The sequence below is a fragment of the Choloepus didactylus genome, chromosome 16 (genome assembly GCF_015220235.1).
Source record: "Choloepus didactylus isolate mChoDid1 chromosome 16, mChoDid1.pri, whole genome shotgun sequence".
Lineage (NCBI taxonomy): Eukaryota > Metazoa > Chordata > Mammalia > Pilosa > Megalonychidae > Choloepus > Choloepus didactylus.
The window spans coordinates 60,595,038-60,620,657 of NC_051322.1; the positions used below are offsets into that span (position 1 = coordinate 60,595,038).

The 25,620-nt window shown below is 35.7% G+C and overlaps 1 protein-coding gene across 4 annotated transcripts in view; it reads right to left on the reverse strand.

Moving 5' to 3' along the window:
- Positions 1–1,275: 1,275 nt before the first annotated feature.
- YES1 (YES proto-oncogene 1, Src family tyrosine kinase) overlaps positions 1,276–25,620 on the reverse strand; it is a 121,670-nt gene continuing 97,325 nt past the window's right edge. For all 4 annotated transcript variants that reach the window (XM_037806015.1, XM_037806013.1, XM_037806012.1 and 1 more), the window contains 4 exons: positions 23,706–23,782; positions 22,245–22,398; positions 18,715–18,846; positions 1,276–3,642 (listed from right to left, as the gene is read on the reverse strand). In XM_037806015.1, coding sequence (XP_037661943.1) covers positions 3,434–3,642; positions 18,715–18,846; positions 22,245–22,398; positions 23,706–23,782 — 572 coding nt within the window. In that variant the 3' untranslated portion in view covers positions 1,276–3,433. The remainder of the gene's footprint in view (positions 3,643–18,714; positions 18,847–22,244; positions 22,399–23,705; positions 23,783–25,620) is intronic.

The window sequence follows — 25,620 nt, forward strand, 5'->3', positions numbered from 1 at the left end:
TTAAAAAAAATCACGCTATGCTATACCCAAATAACTTCCAAATGAATAGAAATGTAAAAGAGAAAAGTATAAAATTTAACATACAGAATGGATAAGGAGTTTCTAAGCATACAAAAGGAATTAATAGATTTGACAATTACAAATATACAACTTAAATGTCAAAAATTACATGCAACACTAAAAGGCAAACAGCGAACTAAAAATATATTCTTAAATTGAGAAACTCTTACTATACGGTATAAAAATACTTCACATTTATTAAATAAAGTATATGTGTTGACTGAATTTTATTTTCTGAAATCATTAGGGAAAAGTAAAGCTAATAATTTTAGGTGATATAACAGTAAAATGTAATTGAGTTCTTTTTTACTTCAATTGCTCTTTTTTACTTTAATTATTATTCTTGTTATTTTTGTGTGTGTGCTAATGAAGGTGTCAGGGATTGATTTAGGTGATGAATGTACAACTACATAACGGTACTGTGAACAATCGAATGTACGATTTGTTTTGTATGACTGCATGGTATGTGAATATATCTCAATAAAATGAAGATTAAAAAAAATGTAATTGATACTATTACATTATTGAAAATACCAGATGTTTTTGATTGGCCATTCATAATTTAGTATTAGATAATTTTATTTTCATTATACCTATGATAGAAGTATTAAATAGAACAATGTTAATGACCATGAATTTCTCCTTTGTAGAAAATTAAATCCCTCATGGTCAAAAACGGTTTTTCTAATATACCTTACTTAAGGTGCTCTGTGAAGAGCTTCACCCAAATCACTTAAGATTTTTCTATAATGCTACATTAATTGTAGTGACTGGTATAATTGGAGAAAAAAGGAAATATTTGTAAAAAAGGTCATTCAACTGACATGGAAAATTAAGCACACAGAATGAGTTTATTAGTGTTCTGAATTAGATAAAGAATTGATTTAACTCTGCTTGGGAGCTATAAGTAACTGAATATTTTTTTCAATGGAAGTATAAATTCAGAATATACTTTGGTTTAATACCAATTTAAAAAAAACTGATGAGAAAGTATGAATAGCAACTAAAAAGATAAATTAGGTACATTCAATAAGAACTTTTATTTCAATTATCCACAAAACAATATTACAATACTTTATAAAAATATTAAGTTTTAGGTTACCATCATTCATTAAAAAAAGTGTTTGTGCTAGAAAGTTGTTTTTGCCAACTTTATTTTTGGTAAGGGTTAAGTTCTACATTAAGAGATTGAAGAACACAAGCTGTTGAAAAAAGTCAAATGTACAAAGTTGTTTATTTTTCTTGGCAATTTAAAAATACATAACCATTTAAACTGAATACACATTAAGTTAGTGTTTTATTTCCTTTCTATACAATTGTTATTACAAGGAACTGCTCCATTCAGTTAAAACCTAATGAATACCATCAACTTTTCCTGTCTTATATTTTTTAAGAGCATTAGTACATATATAATGCTACCCTTTTCAAAATGCTTAGAAAAATTACAATATCATAGTTCACATAAAGCCCTTTAAAAATCTGATGTCACAGGGTTGTAGAAGTTAAGGGTAAATAATGACACACTCTTCCTTAGGAGGACCCCTTGGTAGAGGAATTCAATACTAAGCAGGTTACGTAAACATAAGAAACAATCACAATTTTTAGTACCAGAATTGCTGCCAACTTGCCTGAAGTTCATTTGTCACATTTTAAAATTCCAACACATACGATGGCACAGAATTTTACATTTCATGATTAAATCAGGTAAGTGATGGTAGTTAAAAATTACATTCCTAAAATATGGGGACCTGATGTTATTGCTTTGTTTAAAGTATGACTATAAAATAGAATATTTTAAAAACATAAATACCAGACTTTTATCAGATTCATTTTTCCTTTGCTAGACACTTAAACCAGTAATGCTGCTATTCAAATTCATATTTTGGAATTTCTTTGTAACTTAGTCATAAAAACCAGTCTTATTTTATGTTGCATTTCTCCACTTTAATTTTAAACGGGCAAAAACAATCCCTTTTTTTTTGCATTATTATTATATTCTGAATTAGTTTTCCTCCTCAAATCAAGTATATTCTAAAAGAGAAAAAATAGTCACCGTTAAGTATATTTAAAAAGTGAACGTAAGATAAAACAGAAATTTGAAAACTGGAGTTTTAAAAATGTTTTGAGGAAAAGTTGCATCACTGGAATAAATGTGAAGCTTTAACTTCACTATTTTGAGGATATAACATTCATGTAGTGTGTATACTAAGAAAAATTATACTCATACCTTATAATTCTTAAAAAGTCTCAGAAAAGAGATAGTGAGGAGCTCTGAGTGCCAGCAAAGCCATTTTGTCACTCCATGACATCAACATTAAACATTATATTCCATTCATCTACCTGTAAAGATTTCACATTTTTTCTCTCATTTCTTTTAAATACATTTTTCTCTCTTAGTCTATATTCATTAACAGCAAAAGTGCATTCAAGTCCCTGATCTAGTAATATTTTATACTTGTGGCACCCTTCCCCATAAGTACAAATTAGCAACATCTACAATACCAAGTCTATTTTTTGAAAAAGCATTATTTAAATTCTGGGTCTTAGTTTTTACAGTATCTAAAGATTAAAAGATTTCCCCTTGTATTGGACAATACAATTTCAATCACATATTGCCTTTTTAAATCAATGCAACCTTGAAAAGATTACTCACTTTCTAGTTATCTTCATTATTCTAAATTAAACTATTCAGAAAATGATTAAAGTGAAAACTTTTTTATTCCTCTTTGTAGTTCTGTGAATGAGTATTAACATAGTACATTATACTTTCAAATTCCACTGCTGAGGTCTAACATTTAATCAAGTTTTAGATGCTGCTTATATTCCTTTTTGCTTCCAAGAAACCTGGCCCTTTTCCATGCAAAAGGAGGCATATATTAAGATTGTATATTAACAGTTCAACTTAATGAATGCAAAAAAATTTTTAAACTGGAATGGAATTGTTTGGTCCCATGAAATTCCTTGATTTTAGATTTTATTATGTATAACTTTTTATATCCAAAGTTTTGACAGTAATGATAAATAATTTTCCCTTAACAATTCTGAGTTGAGGGATAAGAGGAAAAGGATTTATAAACAGTAGCCTTGTTGCTCTTCATTGTCATGCTATCACTCACACTGTCATTAACATCTTAGCTATACTTTCTTTGGACCCTGAAATAAGTTGGAAAATTCATCATTGGTACTTTAGAGTTTAACACTTGGGAAAAAAAAAGTGGTTTTGTGCAACCATGTCTGGAATTCCAGTTAAAATTCCATTAAAAAACATGCAGAGTGAAGATTTTCTTCTTTTGATTCCTGTACATAAGTGAGGAACTCTACACAAGTTCTTTATATTTTGGCAGATTTGTGCATATAAAATAGGCTACTTGACTTATAAATTTTCTCCTGGCTGGTACTGTGGCTCTGTAGCAGTGAAGTAGTCTTCCAAGAAGGATTGAATATATTCAAATGTTGGTCTTTCATCAGGGTCCTTCTTCCAACAAAGGTTCATCAATTCATGTAGGGATTCTGGACAGCCCTGAGGGCAAGGCATCCTATACCCCCGTTCCACCTGCTCCAGCACTTCGCGGTTTACCATGCCTAACACGCAAGATTCAAATGTTAAAAAACAATGACCCCAACCACCACTTGCAAAACAGAACAAATCCCCTAGTCACTAACTGATTCGAGGTATAGAGTGAAATGATGTTTTCAACAAAGAAAATTTTAAAAATCAAAGTGTATCAAGAAAAGCTTAGAAAATGCTCATCTGTGTTTCAAAATGTCTTACTGTTCCATTCCATCCAAAATCTTACTTTTAACGTTAATGCTTTCAAAAGCCAACCACATTTGATGAATGAGAATATAGATGCTATTTTGAGGAATTAATAGTTTCTGATATTAAGTTACCAATAACCAAACTTGGGTTAATGAGGTACAGAGGAAATAGTTTCTGGAAGAACTTTCAAGTAGGAATTTAGAAGAAAGAGTCTTAATCCTGGTTGTGCTAACTACATGACTACATGACTTTATTTTTATTTACTAACTATGTGACTTTACATCAAATCACTTCCCCGAAACATTTCCTTATCTAACATCAGCTGTTTGACTTTCTTCAAGTTATTATACACCGTTCCTTTCTTGCATTCCTTTAAAATTTTCCTCTATCCCCACTCCCTCGGCAGCAGCTCAACCTATATTATTACAAACCAGAAACATGGCCTCTTCTAAATCTTCCCTATACCACAGCACCAAGCCCTCAATGCCACCACTCTTCCCATCTCCCACACCAACTTCCCTGCTGTCAACAAGTCAAGGCCATACCTCAAATCTCCCACAATCTTCACTCAACGATCAGTCATCATAATCACTGATGACTATTTTGTAGATCATGATTCCCTTAAACTAATGTAATGGGTTAAATCACTATTTTTAATTGTAGTTATTATGTTTCTGAGAAATAAGTGATTTTTCATACGTCTTTACTGACTATAAAGAGTAACTGCATGACTATAACTTTGGGGCCCAATACTTGAATCTTAGTCTTCTGAGATTTACACTGAAGTAGATATTATCTTTATAAATGAAATCCAGTACATTTTATAAACCACAGAAAGAGTCAGAAGATGTTAAGAAGAAGCAGAGGAGAGGCGGGGCAAGATGGCAGACTGGTGAGCTGTATGTTTTAGTTACTCCTCCAGGAAAGTAGGTAAAAAGCCAGGAACTGCGTGGACTGGACACCACAGAGCAATCTGTCTTTGGGCATACTTCATACAACACCCATGAAAACGTGGAACTGCTGAGATCAGCGAAATCTGTAAGTTTTTGCGGCCAGGGGACCCGCGCCCCTCCCTGCCAGGCTCAGTCCCAGGGGAGGAGGGGCTGTCAGCTCCAGGAAGGAGAAGGGAGAATTGCAGTGGCTGCTCTTATCGGAAACTCATTCTACTGATTCAAACTCCAACCATAGATAGACTGAGAACAGACACCAGAGACTCTGAGAGCAGCCAGCCCAGCAGAGAGGAGACAGGCATAGAAAAAAAACAACACGAAAAACTCCAAAATAAAAGCAGAGGATTTTTGGAGTTCTGGTGAACACAGAAAGGGGAAGGGCGGAGATCAGGCCTTGAGGCGCATATGCAAATCCCGAAGCAAGGCTGATCTCTCTGCCCTGTGCACCTTTCCTTAATGGCCCTGGTTGCTTTGTCTATTAGCATTTCAATAACCCATTAGATCTCTGAGGAGGGCCGTTGTTTTTTTTTTTTTTTTTTTTTAAATCCTTTTTGCTTTTTCTAAAACAATTACTCTAAGAAGCTCAATACAGAAAGCTTCAAAGAATTGAAATTTGGGCACGTCAAGTCAAGAGCAGAACTAAGAGAGCTCTGAGACAAAAGGCAATAATCCAGTGGCTGAGAAAATTCAATAAACAACACAACTTCCCAAGAAAAGGGGGGTGTCCGCTCACAGCCACCATCCTGGTGGACAGGAAACACTCCTGCCCATCGCCAGCCCCATAGCCCAGAGCTGCCCCAGACAACCCAGTGTGACGGAAGTGCTTCAAATAACAGGCACACACCACAAAACTGGGCGTGGACATTAGCCTTCCCTGCAACCTCAGCTGAATGTCCCAGAGCTGGGAAGGGGGAGCAGTGTGAATTAACAGAGCCCCATTCAGCCATCATTTGAGCAGACTGGGAGCCTCCCAACACAGCCCAGCAGCCCAGAACTGCCCTGGGGGGACGGCACTCACCTGTGACATAGCACAGTCATCCCTCAACAGAGGACCCGGGGTGCACAGCCTGGAAGAGGGGCCCACTTGCAAGTCTCAGGAGCCATACGCCAATACCAAAGACTTGTGGGTCAGTGGCAGAGACAAACTGTGGCAGGACTGAACTGAAGGATTAGACTATTGCAGTAGCTTTAAAACTCTAGGATCATCAGGGAGATTTGATTGTTAGGGCCACCCCCCCTCCCCGACTGCCCAGAAACACGCCCCACATACAGGGCAGGCAACACCAACTACACAAGCAAGCTTGGTACACCAATTGGGCCCCACAAGACTCACTCCCCCACTCACCAAAAAGGCTAAGCAGGGGAGATCTGGCTTGTGGAGAACAGGTGGCTCGTGGACGCCACCTGCTGGTTAGTTAGAGAAAGTCTACTCCACGAAGCTGTAGATCTGATAAATTAGAGATAAGGACTTCAACTAGTCTACAAACCCTAAAAGAACCCTATCAAGTTCAGCAAATGCCACGAGGCCAAAAACAACAGAAAATTATAAAGCATATGAAAAAACCAGACGATATGGATAACCCAAGCCCAAGCACCCAAATCAAAAGACCAGAAGAGACACACCTAGAGCAGCTACTCAAAGAACTAAAGATGAACAATGAGACCCTAGTACGGGATATGAAGGAAATCAAGAAGACCCTAGAAGAGCATAAAGAAGACATTGCAAGACTAAATAAAAAAATGGATGATCTTATGGAAATTAAAGAAACTGTTGACCAAATTAAAAAGATTCTGGACACTCATAGTACAAGACTAGAGGAAGTTGAACAACGAATCAGTGACCTGGAAGATGACAGAATGGAAAATGAAAGCATAAAAGAAAGAATGGGGAAAAAAATTGAAAAACTCGAAATGGACCTCAGGGATATGATAGATAATATGAAACGTCCGAATATAAGACTCATTGGTGTCCCAGAAGGGGAAGAAAAGGGTAAAGGTCTAGGAAGAGTATTCAAAGAAATTTTTGGGGAAAATTTCCCAAATCTTCTAAACAACATAAATACACAAATCATAAATGCTCAGCGAACTCCAAATAGAATAAATCCAAAAAAACCCACTCCGAGACATATACTGATCACACTGTCAGACATAGAAGAGAAGGAGCAAGTTCTGAAAGCAGCAAGAGAAAAGCAATTCACCACATACAAAGGAAACAGCATAAGACTAAGTAGTGACTACTCAGCAGCCACCATGGAGGCGAGAAGGCAGTGGCACGATATATTTAAAATTCTGAGTGAGAGGAATTTCCAGCCAAGAATACTTTATCCAGCAAAGCTCTCCTTCAAATTTGAGGGAGAGCTTAAATTTTTCACAGACAAAGAAATGCTGAGAGAATTTGCTAACAAGAGACCTGCCCTACTGGAGATACTAAAGGGAGTCCTACAGACAGAGAAACAAAGACAGGACAGAGAGACTTGGAGAAAGGTTCAGTACTAAAGAGATTCGGTATGGGTACAATAAAGGATATTAATAGAGAGAGGGAAAAATATGGCAAACATAATCCAAAGGATAAGATGGCCGATTCAAGAAATGCCTTCACGGTTTTAACGTTGAATGTAAATGGATTAAACTACCCAATTAAAAGATATAGATTCGCAGAATGGATCAAAAAAAATGAACCATCAATATGTTGCATACAAGAGACTCATCTTAGACACAGGGACACAAAGAAACTGAAAGTGAAAGGATGGAAAAAAATATTTCATGCAAGCCACAGCCAAAAGAAAGCAGGTGTAGCAATATTAATCTCAGATAAAATAGACTTCAAATGCAGGGATGTTTTGAGAGACAAAGAATGCCACTACATACTAATAAAAGGGGCAATTCAGCAAGAAGAAATAACAATCGTAAATGTCTATGCACCCAATCAAGGTGCCACAAAATACATGAGAGAAACATTGGCAAAACTAAAGGAAGCAATTGATGTTTCCACAATAATTGTGGGAGACTTCAACACATCACTCTCTCCTATAGATAGATCAACCAGACAGAAGACCAATAAGGAAATTGAAAACCTAAACAATCTGATAAATGAATTAGATTTAACAGACATCTACAGGACATTACATCCCAAATCACCAGGATACACATACTTTTCTAGTGCTCACGGAACTTTCTCCAGAATAGATCATATGCTGGGACATAAAACAAGCCTCAATAAATTTAAAAAGATTGAAATTATTCAAAGCACATTCTCTGACCACAATGGAATACAATTAAAAGTCAATAACCATCAGAGACTTAGAAAATTCACAAATACCTGGAGGTTAAACAACACACTCCTAAACAATCAGTGGGTTAAAGAAGATATAGCAAGAGAAATTGCTAAATATATAGAGACGAATGAAAATGAGAACACAACATACCAAAACCTATGGGATGCAGCAAAAGCAGTGCTAAGGGGGAAATTTATAGCACTAAACGCATATATTAAAAAGGAAGAAAGAGCCAAAATCAAAGAACTAATGGATCAACTGAGGAAGCTAGAAAATGAACAGCAAACCAATCCTAAACCAAGTACAAGAAAAGAAATAACAAGGATTAAAGCAGAAATAAATGACATAGAGAACAAAAAAACAATAGAAAGGATAAATATCACCAAAAGTTGGTTCTTTGAGAAGATCAACAAGATTGACAAGCCCCTAGCTAGACTGACAAAATCAAAAAGAGAGAAGACCCATATAAACAAAATAATGAATGAAAAAGGTGACATAACTGCAGATCCTGAAGAAATTAAAAAAATTATAAGAGGATATTATGAACAACTGTATGGCAACAAACTGGATAATGTAGAAGAAATGGACAATTTCCTGGAAACATATGAACAACCTAGACTGACCAGAGAAGAAATAGAAGACCTCAACCAACCCATCACAAGCAAAGAGATCCAATCAGTCATCAAAAATCTTCCCACAAATAAATGCCCAGGGCCAGATGGCTTCACAGGGGAATTCTACCAAACTTTCCAGAAAGAACTGACACCAATCTTACTCAAACTCTTTCAAAACATTGAAAAAAATGGAACACTACCTAACTCATTTTATGAAGCTAACATCAATCTAATACCAAAACCAGGCAAAGATGCTACAAAAAAGGAAAACTACCGGCCAATCTCCCTAATGAATATAGATGCAAAAATCCTCAACAAAATACTTGCAAATCGAATCCAAAGACACATTAAAAAAATCATACACCATGACCAAGTGGGGTTCATTCCAGGCATGCAAGGATGGTTCAACATCAGAAAAACAATCAATGTATTACAACACATTAAAAACTCGAAAGGGAAAAATCAATTGATCATCTCAATAGATGCTGAAAAAGCATTTGACAAAATCCAACATCCCTTTTTGATAAAAACACTTCAAAAGGTAGGAATTGAAGGAAACTTCCTCAACATGATAAAGAGCATATATGAAAAACCCACAGCCAGCATAGTACTCAATGGTGAGAGACTGAAAGCCTTCCCTCTAAGATCAGGAACAAGACAAGGATGCCCGCTGTCACCACTGTTATTCAACATTGTGCTGGAAGTGCTAGCCAGGGCAATCCGGCAAGACAAAGAAATAAAAGGCATCCAAATTGGAAAAGAAGAAGTAAAACTGTCATTGTTTGCAGATGATATGATCTTATATCTAGAAAACCCTGAGAAATCGACGATACACCTACTAGAGCTAATAAACAAATTTAGCAAAGTAGCGGGATACAAGATTAATGCACATAAGTCAGTAATGTTTCTATATGCTAGAAATGAACAAACTGAAGAGACACTCAAGAAAAAGATACCATTTTCAATAGCAACTAAAAAAATCAAGTACCTAGGAATAAACTTAACCAAAGATGTAAAAGACCTATACAAAGAAAACTACATAACTCTACTAAAAGAAATAGAAGGGGACCTTAAAAGATGGAAAAATATTCCATGTTCATGGATAGGAAGGCTAACTGTCATTAAGATGTCAATTCTACCCAAACTCATCTACAGATTCAATGCAATCCCAATCAAAATTCCAACAACCTACTTTGCAGACTTGGAAAAGCTAGTTATCAAATTTATTTGGAAAGGGAAGATGCCTCGAATTGCTAAAGACACTCTAAAAAAGAAAAACGAAGTGGGAGGACTTACACTCCCTGACTTTGAAGCTTATTATAAAGCCACAGTTGCCAAAACAGCATGGTACTGGCACAAAGATAGACATATAGATCAATGGAATCGAATTGAGAATTCAGAGATAGACCCTCAGATCTATGGCCGACTGATCTTTGATAAGGCCCCCAAAGTCACCGAACTGAGCCATAATGGTCTTTTCAACAAATGGGGCTGGGAGAGTTGGATATCCATATCCAAAAGAATGAAAGAGGACCCCTACCTCACCCCCTACACAAAAATTAACTCAAAATGGACCAAAGATCTCAATATAAAAGAAAGTACCATAAAACTCCTAGAAGATAATGTAGGAAAACATCTTCAAGACCTTGTATTAGGAGGCCACTTCCTAGACTTTACACCCAAAGCACAAGCAACAAAAGAGAAAATAGATAAATGGGAACTCCTCAAGCTTAGAAGTTTCTGCACCTCAAAGGAATTTCTCAAAAAGGTAAAGAGGCAGCCAACTCAATGGGAAAAAATTTTTGGAAACCATGTATCTGACAAAAGACTGATATCTTGCATATACAAAGAAATCCTACAACTCAATGACAATAGTACAGACAGCCCAATTATAAAATGGGCAAAAGATATGAAAAGACAGTTCTCTGAAGAGGAAATACAAATGGCCAAGAAACACATGAAAAAATGTTCAGCTTCACTAGCTATTAGAGAGATGCAAATTAAGACCACAATGAGATACCATCTAACACCGGTTAGAATGGCTGCCATTAAACAAACAGGAAACTACAAATGCTGGAGGGGATGTGGAGAAATTGGAACTCTTATTCATTGTTGGTGGGACTGTATAATGGTTCAGCCACTCTGGAAGTCAGTCTGGCAGTTCCTTAGAAAACTAGATATAGAGCTACCATTCGATCCAGCGATTGCACTTCTCGGTATATACCCGGAAGATCGGAAAGCAGTGACACGAACAGATATCTGCACGCCAATGTTCATAGCAGCATTATTCACAATTGCCAAGAGATGGAAACAACCCAAATGTCCTTCAACAGATGAGTGGATAAATAAAATGTGGTATATACACACGATGGAATACTACACGGCAGTAAGAAGGAACGATCTGGTGAAACATATGACAACATGGATGAACCTTGAAGACATAATGCTGAGCGAAATAAGCCAGGCACAAAAAGAGAAATATTATATGCTACCACTAATGTGAACTTTGAAAAATGTAAAACAAATGGTTTATAATGTAGAATGTAGGGGAACTAGCAGTAGAGAGCAATTAAGGAAGGGGGAACAATAATCCAAGAAGAACAGATAAGCTATTTAACGTTCTGGGGATGCCCAGGAATGACTATGGTCTGTTAATTTCTGATGGATGTAGTAGGAACAAGTTCACTGAAATGTTGCTATATTATGTAACTTTCTTGGGGTAAAGTAGGAACATGTTGGAAGTTAAGCAGTTATCTTAGGTTAATTGTCTTTTTCTTACTCCCTTGCTATGGTCTCTTTGAAATGTTCTTTTATTGTATGTTTGTTTTCTTTTTAACTTTTTTTTTCATACAGTTGATTTGAAAAAAGAAGGGAAAGTTAAAAAAAAAAAAAAAAAGAAAAAAGACAAACAAGGAAAAAAAAAAAAAAGATGTAGTGCCCCCTTGAGGAGCCTGTGGAGAATGCAGGGGTATTCGCCTACCCCACCTCCATGGTTGCTAACATGACCACAGACATAGGGGACTGGTGGTTTGATGGGTTGAGCCCTCTACCATAAGTTTTACCCTTGGGAAGACGGTTGCTGCAAAGGAGAGGCCAGGCCTCCCTGTATTTGTGCCTAAGAGTCTCCTCCTGAATGCCTCTTTGTTGCTCAGATGTGGCCCTCTCTCTCTGGCTAAGCCAACTTGAAAGGTGAAATCACTGCCCTCCCCCCTACGTGGGATCAGACACCCAGGGAAGTGAATCTCGCTGGCAACATGGAATATGACTCCCGGGGAGGAATGTAGACCCGGCATCGTGGGATGGAGAACATCTTCTTGACCAAAAGGGGGATGTGAAAGGAAATGAAATAAGCTTCAGTGGCAGAGAGATTCCAAAACGAGCCGAGAGATCACTCTGGTGGGCACTCTTACGCACACTTTAGACAACCTTTTTTAGGTTCTAAAGAATTGGGGTAGCTGGTGGTGGATACCTGAAACTATTAAACTACAACCCAGAACCCATGAATCTCGAAGACAGTTGTATAAAAATGTAGCTTATGAGGGGTGACAGTGGGATTGGGAATGCCATAAGGACCAAACTCCACTTTGTCTAGTTTATGGATGGATGTGTAGAAAAGTAGGGGAAGCAAACAAACAGACAAAGGTACCTAGTGTTCTTTTTTACTTCAATTGCTCTTTTTCACTCTAATTATTATTCTTGTTATTTTTGTGTGTGTGCTAATGAAGGTGTCAGGGATTGATTTAGGTGATGAATGTACAACTATGTAACGGTACTGTAAACAATCGAAAGTACAATTTGTTTTGTATGACTGCGTGGTATGTGAATATATCTCAATAAAATGATGATTAAAAAAAAAAAAAAAAGAAGAAGCAGAAAAGGAGCAAGGGAATTAATATTTGGTGAAGACTTACTTTAATTGAGGTAGCTTCTTTCACTCTTATGCCTTTCTTTGTTCATAACTTTTATGTTGTATTTCTCTATTACTTTAATTGGTGTTAAGATTAATTAATCTAAATAAACCGGAACCTGGCCAAAAATAACTTCTAATTACCAATAAACTCTTTCATTCAAGATTTGACCCTTCAGAATTTTCTGACAGACAACTAAATAGCTTTATGCTGAGAACTATGACAGTAAAATTCACAGAAATGGTATTTAGTAGAAATATCCTTTGTCTTCAGGATGAGAATATTTTCCTATAAGGGAACTTCTGAACTTCAAAATAAGATAATAAAATTTCCTCAGCATAGCAGAAAGTCAGGTTTCTCTCCTCTACTCCCCAGGAGAAAAAGGGGATAGAAAGATTGTAAGACTGTCAATGCTTAAAATCACATAGTAAAATATTTGGCACTCTATCAATAAATTTAAACATTTTATACCTGTTTGTATTTTCCAATGTTGTTTTTGTCCCAAAACAAGACTAATAAACAGAAGCTATTACTTTGAAAGGGTTAGCCTGTTGTGAGAAGAGTCTATAGTTGATGTTTTTTTGTTACATGTCTAGTGTCCTTTCAGAATCCTCTTCAAATTATCAAAGAAAGATAAATGAATTTATACAGGATATCTTTTACTTCTTTAAAAACTGGCAATCTACAAATTATATATATTCTGACTCTCATCTGAACATTCACCTAAAATCTCCTAATCCTATTAGTTTTTGTTTTGTATATTTTGAAGCTATGTAGTTAGTTGTATACAAATGTGAATTGACTTTTATCATTATGAAATGCTCTTCTTTGCTCTAGTAGTATTTCTTGCTTAAAGTCTATTGTTACACAGACTTTCTTTTGGTTAGCATTTGCAGAGTATATCTTTTTCCACCCTTTTAATTTCAATCTTTTTGGTCCTTAAACTATGTATCTTATAAAAAGCATGATAGCATTTTGCGTGTGCATGCACGTGTGTGTATATATAAAGTCCAGTTTTTAGTCTTTTAATTGGAGTGTTTAGTGCACATACATGCAATTATGGATTTAATTGGGCTTAACTCTATCACATTTACTATCTGTCCCATCTGTTTGTTCGTTTTATTCTTCCTTTCTTGCTTTTTGTTTAACTTTTTTTATTATGCCCTTTTTACCTTTTCTGTCCGCTCCTTAGAGTTTTACTTCTTTTACTATTCTTTTAGTGGTTATCTTTTAGATTACAATATGTTTCTTTGATTTATTATACTCTACCCTAAACAGTTCCTTTCACCACTTCCCAAACTGTTTATCTTTACTCCTTCTACCCTTTGTTAATACTGTCACAGAGTTTACTTTCATATACGTTATAAATTCAACAAGACATTTTTTATTGTTGGTGTTTTAAATAGTCAATATACATTTATATTTACCCTATCCGGTACTCTTCTTCCTTCCTGCAGTTCTCTGCTTCTGTATGGGATCACTTCCCCTCAGCCTGAAGAACTCCCTTTAGTATTTCTTGAAGTGTAGGTTCACCCTGACAAATTCATTAGCTTCTTTATTTTGCCTTCAGTTTTGAAGGACACAGGCTAGCCTGACAATTTCATTCTCTTCTGGCTTCCAAATCCTTCTGAAAAGTTAGCATCAGTCTAACCACTGCTCCTCTGTGACAGTAATATACTACCTCTGTCTGGCTACTCTGGGTTTCATTTTTGTAATTTCACTGAGTTCCTTTGTATGTATCCTGTTTGAGAGGTTCACTGAGTTTACTGAATCTGTGTCTTTTATCAGATTTGGAGGTTTGGGCCATCAGTTTTTCAAATACTGCTACTGTTCTATTTTTTTCTCATCTCCTTCTGGAGTTCCAGTTACATATTGATAGACCTTTTCTTACTATGTCCCACTTTTTTCATATACTCTATCCTATTTTTTCTATTCCTTTTCCTCTGTGCATTAATTTGGATCAATCTTGTCTTCTGCTGTGTCCATATATTGAGTTCTTAATTTCATATATTTGCTTTACAGTTCTAGAATATCCATATGATTCTCTTTCATAGATTCCAATTTTGTTGAAGTTGTTGATTTTTCACCCATCTTTCTGAACTTTCCTCTATTTTAACATTTTAAATATTGTTACTTTGAAGTCCTTGTTTGCTAACTCCAATATCTGGATCATCTCTGGGTCTGCTTCTGTTGACTTTTAACTCTTGATCATCAGTCATCATTTCCTCTTCTTCGTATATCTAGTAGTTTTTAATTTTATGCTAGACACTGTAAATCACACATTGTAGATTATCGAGATCATGTTATCTTCCTCTAAAGGATGTTAAGTTTTATTCTAACAGGTTGTTAAATAACTGGCAGATCACCTAGATCTTGTCAATGTTTGGTTTTAGGTTTTGCTGCTTCAGATCTATTTCAGTTCTGCCCTTTCAACAAAAAGTCCAGAGTATTCTCCAAGGTCTCGCCAATTTGGCTGGGCAAGAACTCCCCGGAACTCTGTAGCCTCTGACCTCTGCTTAGCTCCCTAGCATCCCAATGACTATTTTCTGTTATGCCTCCAGAGTCTCAACTTGCCCATGTGCAGATTAGGAGCTGATCAAGGACATGAGAGGAATTTTTGGGCAGAATTTTTGGAATCCTTCTCTGTGAGGGCCCTCTTTTCTGGGGCCTTGCCCTCCAGATCTCAGCACCCTGGCAGTCCTGAACCCAGATCTTTGTCTCCTTTACCAAGTGAGACTTATTTCTTTCTGCTTGGGCTTTATTCCCTATGCCCTTTTGAAAAATGCCTTCAGGAAGAAAACTGAGGTAAATGTAAGGCTCATCTCATGGACTTGCCCAACTCAAGGACTGTTGCCCTCACTGTTTGCTGTGCAATGCCAAAACAGTTGTTTCATATATTCTACTTTTGTAGTTGTTTTACATATTCTACTTTTGTAGTTGTTTGTAGTGGAATACTAAGCTGGATACTAATCACTCTGTGAGGGTTATAAATTTAAAGCAAAACTACTGAGCATGGATGTATTTTTTACTCCATCATATTTAATCACATGAGTGCTGGTATTTAGTAGGCAACTTTGAATTTAATTGTGCTTTTGCTAAGCGAAGGTGATGAAATGAGAGAAGGGAAAAGGGCAATTGTACATGCAAGGGAGTAAATTATACTGCTTGGCTACGGGATTTAAACTGATTAAGGAGTGGAATGATTTCATGAAGGGAGTGGGGGGCATGGAAAGATGGTAGAATCAATGGACTGGAGATCTTAGTAGCATCAAGAAATTGCTGGGAGTGGGGTAGAGAGTGTGCGTCAAAGATGGTAGGTGGTGGTCAGAGTGAGGATACATGGAACTGAGAAGTTACCATTCCTGTAACATTAAGGTTTAGGGTATGAATATGGGTAGACTGGCTAAGGTAGGACGGGAGCCAAGACTGCTGAGGAGAATAATTCAGGCTATAAGAAACCAGGTATTGGAAAAATCATTAACATGTATATTAAATGAATTAAGATAGCAGTATTGGAGACAGTGGTGGTGAGTCACTGTTTGAGGGAACTTGAATGTTGAGTAGCAGATAACAGCAACAAGAGAAAGGGGTGCTCACAAAGCAAGTCTCAACAAATTTAAAAATATTGATATTATAAAAAACACTGTCTCAGATCATAACGGAATGAAGCTGGAAATAAATAACAGGCAGAAGATTGAAAAATTCACAAATATATGGAGACTAAACAACACACTCTTAGAAAAGCAGGGGGTAAAGGAAGAAAATACAAGAGAAATCAGTAAATACCTTGAGGCAAATGACAATGAAAACACAACATATCAAAACTTATGGGATGCAGTAAAGGTGGTGCTGAGGGAAATTTATTGCCTTAAATGCCTATATTAAAAGAGAAGAGAGAGCAAAAATTGAGGAATTAACTGTCTACCTGGAGGAACTAGAAAAAGAACAGCAAACCAACCCCAAGCAAACAGAAAGAAAGAAATAACAAAGATTAGAGCAGAAATAAATGAAACTGAGTACAGGAAAAAGAGAGAATCAACAAAACCAGAAGCTGGTTCTTTGAGAAAATCAACAAAATTGATGGACCCCTAGCTAGGCTAACAAACAAACAAACAAAAAAAAAAAAAAAAAAGAGAGAGAGAGAGAGAGAGCAGATGCAAATAAACGTAATCAGAAATGGGAAAGGAAACATAACTACTGACCCTGCAGAAATAAAGGAGATAATGAGCAGATACTATGAACAACTATATGCCAATAAACTGGACAACTTACATGAAGTGGACAACTTCCTAGAAAAGCATAAACAACCAACATTGACCCAAGAAGAAACAGATGACCTCAACAAACCAACCACAAGTAGAGACTGAGTCAGTCATCAAAAAGGTCCCCCAAAAGAAAAACCCAGGACCAGATGGCTTCACATGTGAATTCTACCAAGCAGTCAAGAAAGAATTAATACAAATCCTGCTCCAACTCTTCAAAAAAATTGAAGAGGAGGGAAAGCTACCCAACTCATTCTATGAAGCCAACATTACCCTAATACCAAAATCAGACAAAGATACGACAAAAAAAGAAAATTACAGACCAATCTCTTTAATGAACATAGATGCAAAAATCCTCAACAAAATACTCACAAATCGAATCCAGCAGCACATTAAGAGAATTACATACCACGACCAAGTGGGGTTTATTCCAGGTATGCAAGGCTGGTTCAACACAAGAAAATCAATTAATGTAAGACACCACATCAATCAATCAAAGCAAAAGAACCACATGATCATCTCGATTGATGCAGAAAAGGCATTTGACAAAATTCAACATCCTTTCTTGATGAAAACACTTCAAAGGATAGGAATAGAAGGGAATTTTCTCAATATGATAAAGGCAATATATGAAAAACCCACAGCTAACATTGTACTCAATGGGGAGAGACTGAAAGCTTTCTCTCTAAGATCAGGAACAAGACAGGGATGCCCACTGTCACCACTATTATTCAACACTGTGCTGGAAGTTCTAGCTAGAGCAATTAGGCAAGAAAAAGAAATAAAAGGCATCCAAATTGGAGAGGAAGAAGTAAACCTTTCACTGTTTGCAGATGACATGATTCTATATGTAGAAAATCCAGAAAAATCTACAGCAAAGCTATAAGAGCTCATCAATGAATACAGCAAAGTGGCAGGTGACAAGATAAACAACCAAAAATCTGTAGTGTTCTTATACACAAGTAATGTGCAGCAAGAGGAAGAAATTAAAAAAAAAAATTCCATTTACAATAGCAACCAAAAGAATCAAGTATTTAGGAATAAGCTTAACCAAGGACACAAAAGACCTATTTAAAGAAAACTATAAGAAACTGCTAAAAGAAATCAAACAGGACCTAAAAAAATGGAAGAGAAAGGGGTGATAAAATTTAATGACATTGGATTTAAAGCTGGAGGTATTTAGGGAAGAAGGATATGATAGATAATATGAAAAACCATAGGATTAACATAACAGTTTTTCCTGAGGCCTGAATTTTATATGCTTTTACTCTACTAAACTCTTGGAGATACTTCAGTGGAAAAGTTTGACAAGTGTCAGCCTAAGAGAATATTAAATTGTAGCTGAATTCAAGTGAGCTAAAAATTTTCCTTACCTCTAGAAGCTATATGAATTTCTCATTTTTTGAGAGGGAAACACTTTTATTTTTCCTCTTTATTAATAACAGATATATTACTTAAATTAATGGTTTACAAATATGCTTTGCTAGGAGAAATAAAATATAAAAAAGATCTCAAAAGAGTCTATTGAGGAAAACAGGGCAACTATATTTTTATAAAATACATCAACATAAAGAACAATTACTTTTGGGGAAAAAGATGGCCTAGGATATTTAAGATTATTATCTGACAGAATTATTAAGCTTATTATCTGACAGAATAGTAGAAATAAAAGGCCCTTTTAGAAAATGCCCAAGGTAGAAAGCTGAGGTGAATGTGGAGCATTCTCGAAGATTTTGACTCTTACTGGTGGTTGTCCACCCAATGCCAAAATTCTCTTAGAGACAGAGAGAGAGAAGAAATAAAGGCCTTTATTTTCCCTTACATTTTTGCTCCCTATTAAACCACACTGATGGGATAACCAAGAGTTATGGAAATACAAGCATACCTGGATATGGAACTCTGCCCTTTGTTACCAGTTCTGTCTGTAGAATTCCAAATGACCACACATCAGACTTTATGGTAAATCGGCCATACAGTGCAGCCTCAGGAGCTGTCCATTTGATTGGGAATTTTGCACCTTAAACAATATTGAAAGCCTTGCTTAAGTAAACTGTTTGAAAAATTTATTTGTGTAAATATGACATCAGCAGAGCTAATCTTTTGTCAATATCCCTACCATGTGTCATCAGTGACAAATTCTTCAAAACCGCAAGATACACACGAAAAAAATTCCTTAATTTAAAAATTTGTATTAAAATAAATCATTTTTGTTCTTGACAAGATATTTCATCTGACACCTAGCAGCTATAACTAGCGACTGGTTGATGAGGGCATATTCTGTTGCATTCTAATATCTACTGTTATTCAACCATAATCTCTTTTCTATTTTGTGGTATCTTTCTGAAAAATTTTATTGTACAATCATTTTTAAAAGTCCATATTAATTTATTCAAATATTTAGTGTAACCTTCTATGTTCAAGATAACATGCTAATTGTTGTGGAGGACATAAAACCATCGCCATCATGAAGTTTATATACTTGTAGTGGAAATAAGATTGTGGGAGTCTTATATACATATATATATAAATAACTTCAAGTATGTAAGTGTTGTAAAGTAGAGATCCTAGAAAAAAGATCAATTTTCACTGGCACATGCACAAAAGGTTTCATAAAAAAAGTAGCAGCTAAATTAAGTCTTAAAGAATGGCTGGATTTTTTACAGGTGAAGATTAAGAAGATATTCCAGCACAAAGGTATGGAGGTCGAAAAGAAAGCAATGTGTCTAAGGCAGGGCTTTTTAATCTTGGCACTACTGATGTTGTGGGGGCGATGCTACACATTGCAGGATGTTTTAGCAGCATCCCTGGCCTCTACTCACTGAAGTGCCAGCAACAGTTCCCCAGTTCTGTCAATGAAAAATGTCTCCAGACATTGCCAAAGGTCCCCTGAGGGGACAATAATACCCCTGTCTGAGAAACACTGGTCTAAGGCAGCAGTTTGTGTGCCAATGTAGTCAGTGACAAAAAGTCACTAGTTTGTTGAAACAAATGCTCAGGTATCAATTCATAACCTAAAATTATTAATTTATAGGTAGCCCTTTTTTCTGAAATTATATTGTTCCTGTACGTGTGGTGTTAAAATGTTATCTATTATGAAATGATGGTGATAGTGACAGCTGAAGTTTTAATTTTTGTTATATCTACTAAACGAACCTTCACTCCTTTACATTGGGCAAACTATATTTTACTGATATAATTTACTTACATTTCTGACTCAGACATTAGTCAAAGAACTCCTTCGCAGCAGAAAGCATGCCATCTTACAGCTGTGCCCTAACATCTAGCTAATGCAGGTACTCAAATGTTTGTTAAAGGCATGCTGGGACTAGAGAGTGGCAGGCTGAAGGCCAAGGTATTCATTTCTTATTTTTCTGTAGGCATGGAGTTGTCACCGAAGGTTTCATGCAAAATGGACAGCTTATGTGGTGACTTCTATTGGACCTTACTGAATCTCCGCTTGTCTTCTTCAAGGCCCTAGTCAAGAGCCATCATCTCTATGAAACCTCTCCTGTTCTCTGCTTTCCCACAGAACTTTTCATATACTCCTCTTTTGACATCAATCACAAAATATCTTGCTTTACGGTTACTTACATATAGGTGTGCCTTGCCCTTTAAAATGTAAGCTCTTTTAGGGTAGGAACCATGTGTTATTCGTTTCTGTGGTAAGTAACAACTTAGTAGCTAGTGATATTAAATAGTAATTACAGCTAGTATTTACTATCTACTATGTGCAAGAAACCACTAAGCACTGTACATCTATGACTTCACTAGTTTTACAACAATCTTTTGAAAAGTAGACATTATCATCTAGTCTTTTGTGGATAAAGAGACTGAGGCTCAGTCAGAAAGGTTAGATAACTTGGTTGAGATCTCTTGGATAATGAGAAGTAGCATAGGGATTTAAAAGCCCATACTCTTTGTATATGCATTGCCACCTTTCATATATTATGTGTTCACTAAGTGTGCACTGAATTAATTTAAAGACAGACCAAACGGAAGAACGAACCTATGTTAATTTCTACAAGCTTCTTTTATTCACTCTTTAATGTCAATATTCCAAATGTTTTTATTTACTACAATTTTATATATACTAATCATTATTATAATCTGGAAAAGAAATGGTTTCCAAAGCCTTTATACAAATGTATGCTATTTCTTAACATTAGCTTTAAATATTACCTCCTTTCTGGTCTTGTGTGTAGTAAAATCTGGATGGTTCATGAAATTTGTTATGAGAAGAATTAAAAAATGTTTGTAATATTTTGGCATGCCAAAAAATGTATAAAGAGGTGTGTACTATTTACTATATTTATAATGCAAAGAACACCCATTCAGATTCTTCCTTCGGTTTTGGGGAAATTAACTCTCAAAAAGCCATGGTATAGTACCTCTTTGTTGCTCATATGTGGCCGTCTCTCTCTCTCTAAGCCACCTCAACAGGTGAACTCACTGCCCTCCCCACTACGTGGGACCTGACTCCCAGGGGTGTAAATCTCCCTGGCGACGCAGGATATGACTCCCAGGGATGAATCTGGACCCAGCAAATGGGATTGAGAATATCTTCTTGACCAAAAGGGGATGAAAAATGAAATGAAATAAAGTTTCAGTGGCTGAGAGATTTCAAATGGAGTCGAGAGGTCACTCTGTGGACATTCTTATGTACTATATAGATAAAACCTTTTTGTATTGGAATAGCTAGAAGTAAACACCCGAAACTGTCAAACTGCAATCCAGTAGCTGTGACTCTAGAAGACAACTGTATGACAATGTAGATTACAATGGGTGACAGTGCGATTGTGAAAACCTTGTAGATCGTACTCCCTTGATGTATGGATGAGTAGAAAAATGGGGACAAAAACTAAACAAAAAATAGGGTGGGATGGAGGGGATGATTTGGGTGTTTTTACTTTAATTTTTTATTCTTATTCTGATTCTTTCTGATGTAAGAAAAATGTTCAAAAATAGATTGGGGTGATGAATGCATAACTATATTATGGTACTGTGAACAGTTGATTGTACACCATAGATGCCTGTATGGTATGTGAATATATTTCAATAAAACTGAATTTAATTAAAAAAATAATAAAAGTAGATCACACAGAAAAAAAAAAAAAATAGATGGGGGTGATGAATGCATAACTTTATGATGGTACTGGGAACAGCTGATTGTACACCACAAACGACTGTATGTTATGTGAATATATTTCAATAAAAATGAATTTAAAAAAAAAGCCATGGTATTATTTATTGTTTATGATTTTATGACTAAAAAGAAAGTTTCTATGATTCTTCTGATGGAACTTAGAACTATTCTTGGTCTATAAAACGCTGTATGTTCAAAAGACTATTAAATAAGAAAATCCATAGAATATTAGAACATTAGGTTATAAGCATGCATTAAAAAGTAAATTTTACCTTGTCTTGCAGTATATTCATTGTCTTCAATTAACCTTGCTAAACCAAAATCTGCTATTTTGCATACAAGGTTTTCTCCTACAAGAATATTAGCAGCCCGAAGGTCACGGTGGATATAATTCATTCTTTCAATATATGCCATGCCATCAGCAATCTTAGAAAGAAAAAAAGACATGATTCAAAGGGAAGCAGGAAGAAGACAATGTTGGTGTGTGTTAATTCAGATCACTGAAAAAATTATATACCTTAAATAGAGATAATGTTTACAGGGCATATATGGTCTGTAGCAGATAATGAGAAAAAGAGAAAATATTGTAATATAAAAATAGGCTAAATGAAGATTCCAAAGATCTGATACCTACTCTAAAGGTCTAGATTTTCAACTATCTAGTACATCTAGTCACCATCAAGGGCATAATGTCTTCTTGTGTAAGTACTTAAGATAAAGTAATGAGTTATTTAGTGCCTCAGGATGCAAGCCCAAATGGTCCTTTATCAGACACCAATTTAAGATGTCCTGGTGATAAAAATTTTAACCACAGAATAAAGGTAGGCAAACTATAGCTTGCAGGTCATACATGGCTTATAGCCTGTTTTTGTATGGCCTGAGGACTAAAACGGTTTTTTACATTTTTAAAGGGCTGTGAAGAAAACAAAACAAAACAAAACAAAAGACTATATAACAGAAACTGTATGTGGCCCCCAAAGCCTAAAATATTTATTGGTCCTTTACATAAAAGTTCTGCCAACACCTACCACAGAAGAGTCTTGAATTTAGGAGTGTGGACCAGGCCTGGCATATGCTAAAGCCTCAAGTATATGGTTTCTCAGTATAAAGTTTGTTTAAACTGCCAGATTCTATGGATATTTGGAGGCTCACTGAGAGATGAGTCCTAGAGCAAACAAGTCGACCAAAGCCAAAAAATAGGTGCCTCAAACACCTACCATGTATCTTAATGGAAACTTTTTAATGGTTTCACTTCATATTTGAAAAAAAAAATGAGTAAAAATATCCCATTCAATTTTTAACCTATATAAATGATATCTTAATTCTTGTTTTGAACTGTTAAGAAAAAATTCAGCATACGCTTTAGACTTCCAATATTTTCTCCGCAACAGTAATCATTTATTTTCTTAAAATGTATTTGTTGAAATAGAAATCATATATAGATTTTAAATTTTGTATAAGGCCCTGGACTGGGAGTTATATGTCTGGCTGTAATACTGCTTCGGTTACTAACAAATTATGTAAATCTGGTCTTCAGATTCTACATTATCTGTAACATAAGGAGATAAGATTGGATTATCTCCAGCATTCCTTCCAGTTCTAAAATTTCATGACTTTATAATATAAACTATACTATTCTGCAAAGATTATACTACATTGTTTATATACAATTTCAATTCAAATTGTTACATGTATATAAATACACACACACACACACACACACACACAAGTACCTGAGCAGCCATATCAACCAGTTGTGGGAGCTTCAAATACTTTCCATCTCCCTCCTTAAGGAAATCTAGTAAACTCCCTGTAAGAGATAGCAGATATTCATGGAAACCAAGGAAACCTTAAATGAGGATTGAAACAAATACCCCTCCCATCCTAAACAAATCACCAAACTGCAACATGAAACTTCTTCTTATTCTTTAATACATTTTTTTGAAGCCTGGATTTTCTGAATAATTATCTTTCAAGATTCTAGAAGAGAACCATAATCTGAAAAACTCAAAACTTCTCCTGTTATGTATGAAGAAAGGGAAAATGCATCAGACTAGAGGCATTCTTTCCTGTCTGTAATCAAGATCAGTGGTACCAATTTGGATCCAAAAAGTAGTTTAGAAACATATTTTTAAGTCACTCTGATTCAAGAGCTCAGAAAACTGGGAATATCTTGGAACAGATAAAACTAAACCTAGCTAGCTACATGAGCTAACCATGGAAGTGTTGGCCCAACCAACTTCTCTCAGTTTTCAGAAGATACTAAGAACTGCAAAGTACTATGAATAAGAGCAGAGACACAGGCTCAAAATGAAAAGTTTGGCTGCTATCCTAATATGGTTAAAAACTGACCACGAACTGCTATTTAATCAAGAGAAAACATCAGACAAACCCAAAGTAAGGCATATTTTATTAAACAATTGGACTGTTCTCTAAAAATAGTAAAAATGTTATGAAACATTAAAAAAAAAAGGCTGAGGAACTGCTCTGGATTAAAGGAGACAAAAGAGAAATGACAACTTTATGCAATGCACTGGATACTGGAGCTGGGAAAAAATTTCCATAAAGGACATCACTGGGACAACTGGGGAAATACGAATATGGACTGCATGCTAGATAACAGAACTGAAAATAGATAATAGAATCATATCCATGTTACATTACCTGAATTTGATAAGTGTTTGTGGTTATGTACACATAACATCCTTATCTTTAGGAGACATATACGAAAGTATTTAGGGGAAAAGGGAGCATGATGTCTGCAATATACTCAAATGGTTCAGGAAAACATCCTCATATTTCATATACTGATAGATATAAATAGTTAGAAATTGCTCAATCTAGTTAAAAGTATATAGGAGCTCTTTGTATCATTTTGGCAACTTTCCTATAAAAATTATTTCCAAATAAAAGTTAAAAAGCCAAACAACCCTTTCAATGTTGAGAGGATTATAAAGCAAGGAGAATTGTGCCTTATCCTCTTCACATAGAGACATTCTTACTGAAAAAATTACTGTATTTCTTCTGGTCTGTCTACCTACCCCATGGGGCACATGTTACTGTGTTTGTCCTTTTATTTGACCACTCAAACATTTATTGAGGGTCTTCTATGTGTGGGGCACTGTAAAAGGTACAGAAAATACAAAGATAAATAAGAGCTCATCCCTTCCTGTGAAAATATCTTGATCTAGTATGAAAGCCATTGTGATGGTTAGGTACATGTGTCAACTTGGCAAGGTGATGGTGTCCAGGTATCTGGTCAAGCAAGCACTGGCCTAACCATTACTGCAACGACATAATAAACCAGCCTTCTGGTTTATTAAATTATCAGTCATAACAAACCAGCCTTCTGGTTTATTAAATTATCAGTCAATGGACTGCACCTGTGACTCATCACATCAACAAAGGGCTTGTCTTCAGCTATGAGAGAATTCAATCAGCTGGATTTAATCCAATCAGTTGAAAACTTTTAAGGGAGAAAGAGAGAAGACCTTCACTTCTTAAGCTAGCCATGAAGCATTTCCTGAGGAAACACCTCATCAGAGCTGCCAGTCTGCTGCCTGCCCTATGGATTTTGGACTCATGCATCCTGCCCTACAGAATTTGGATTAGTGAATCCCCACAGTTGTGTAAAACACTTTTAAAAAA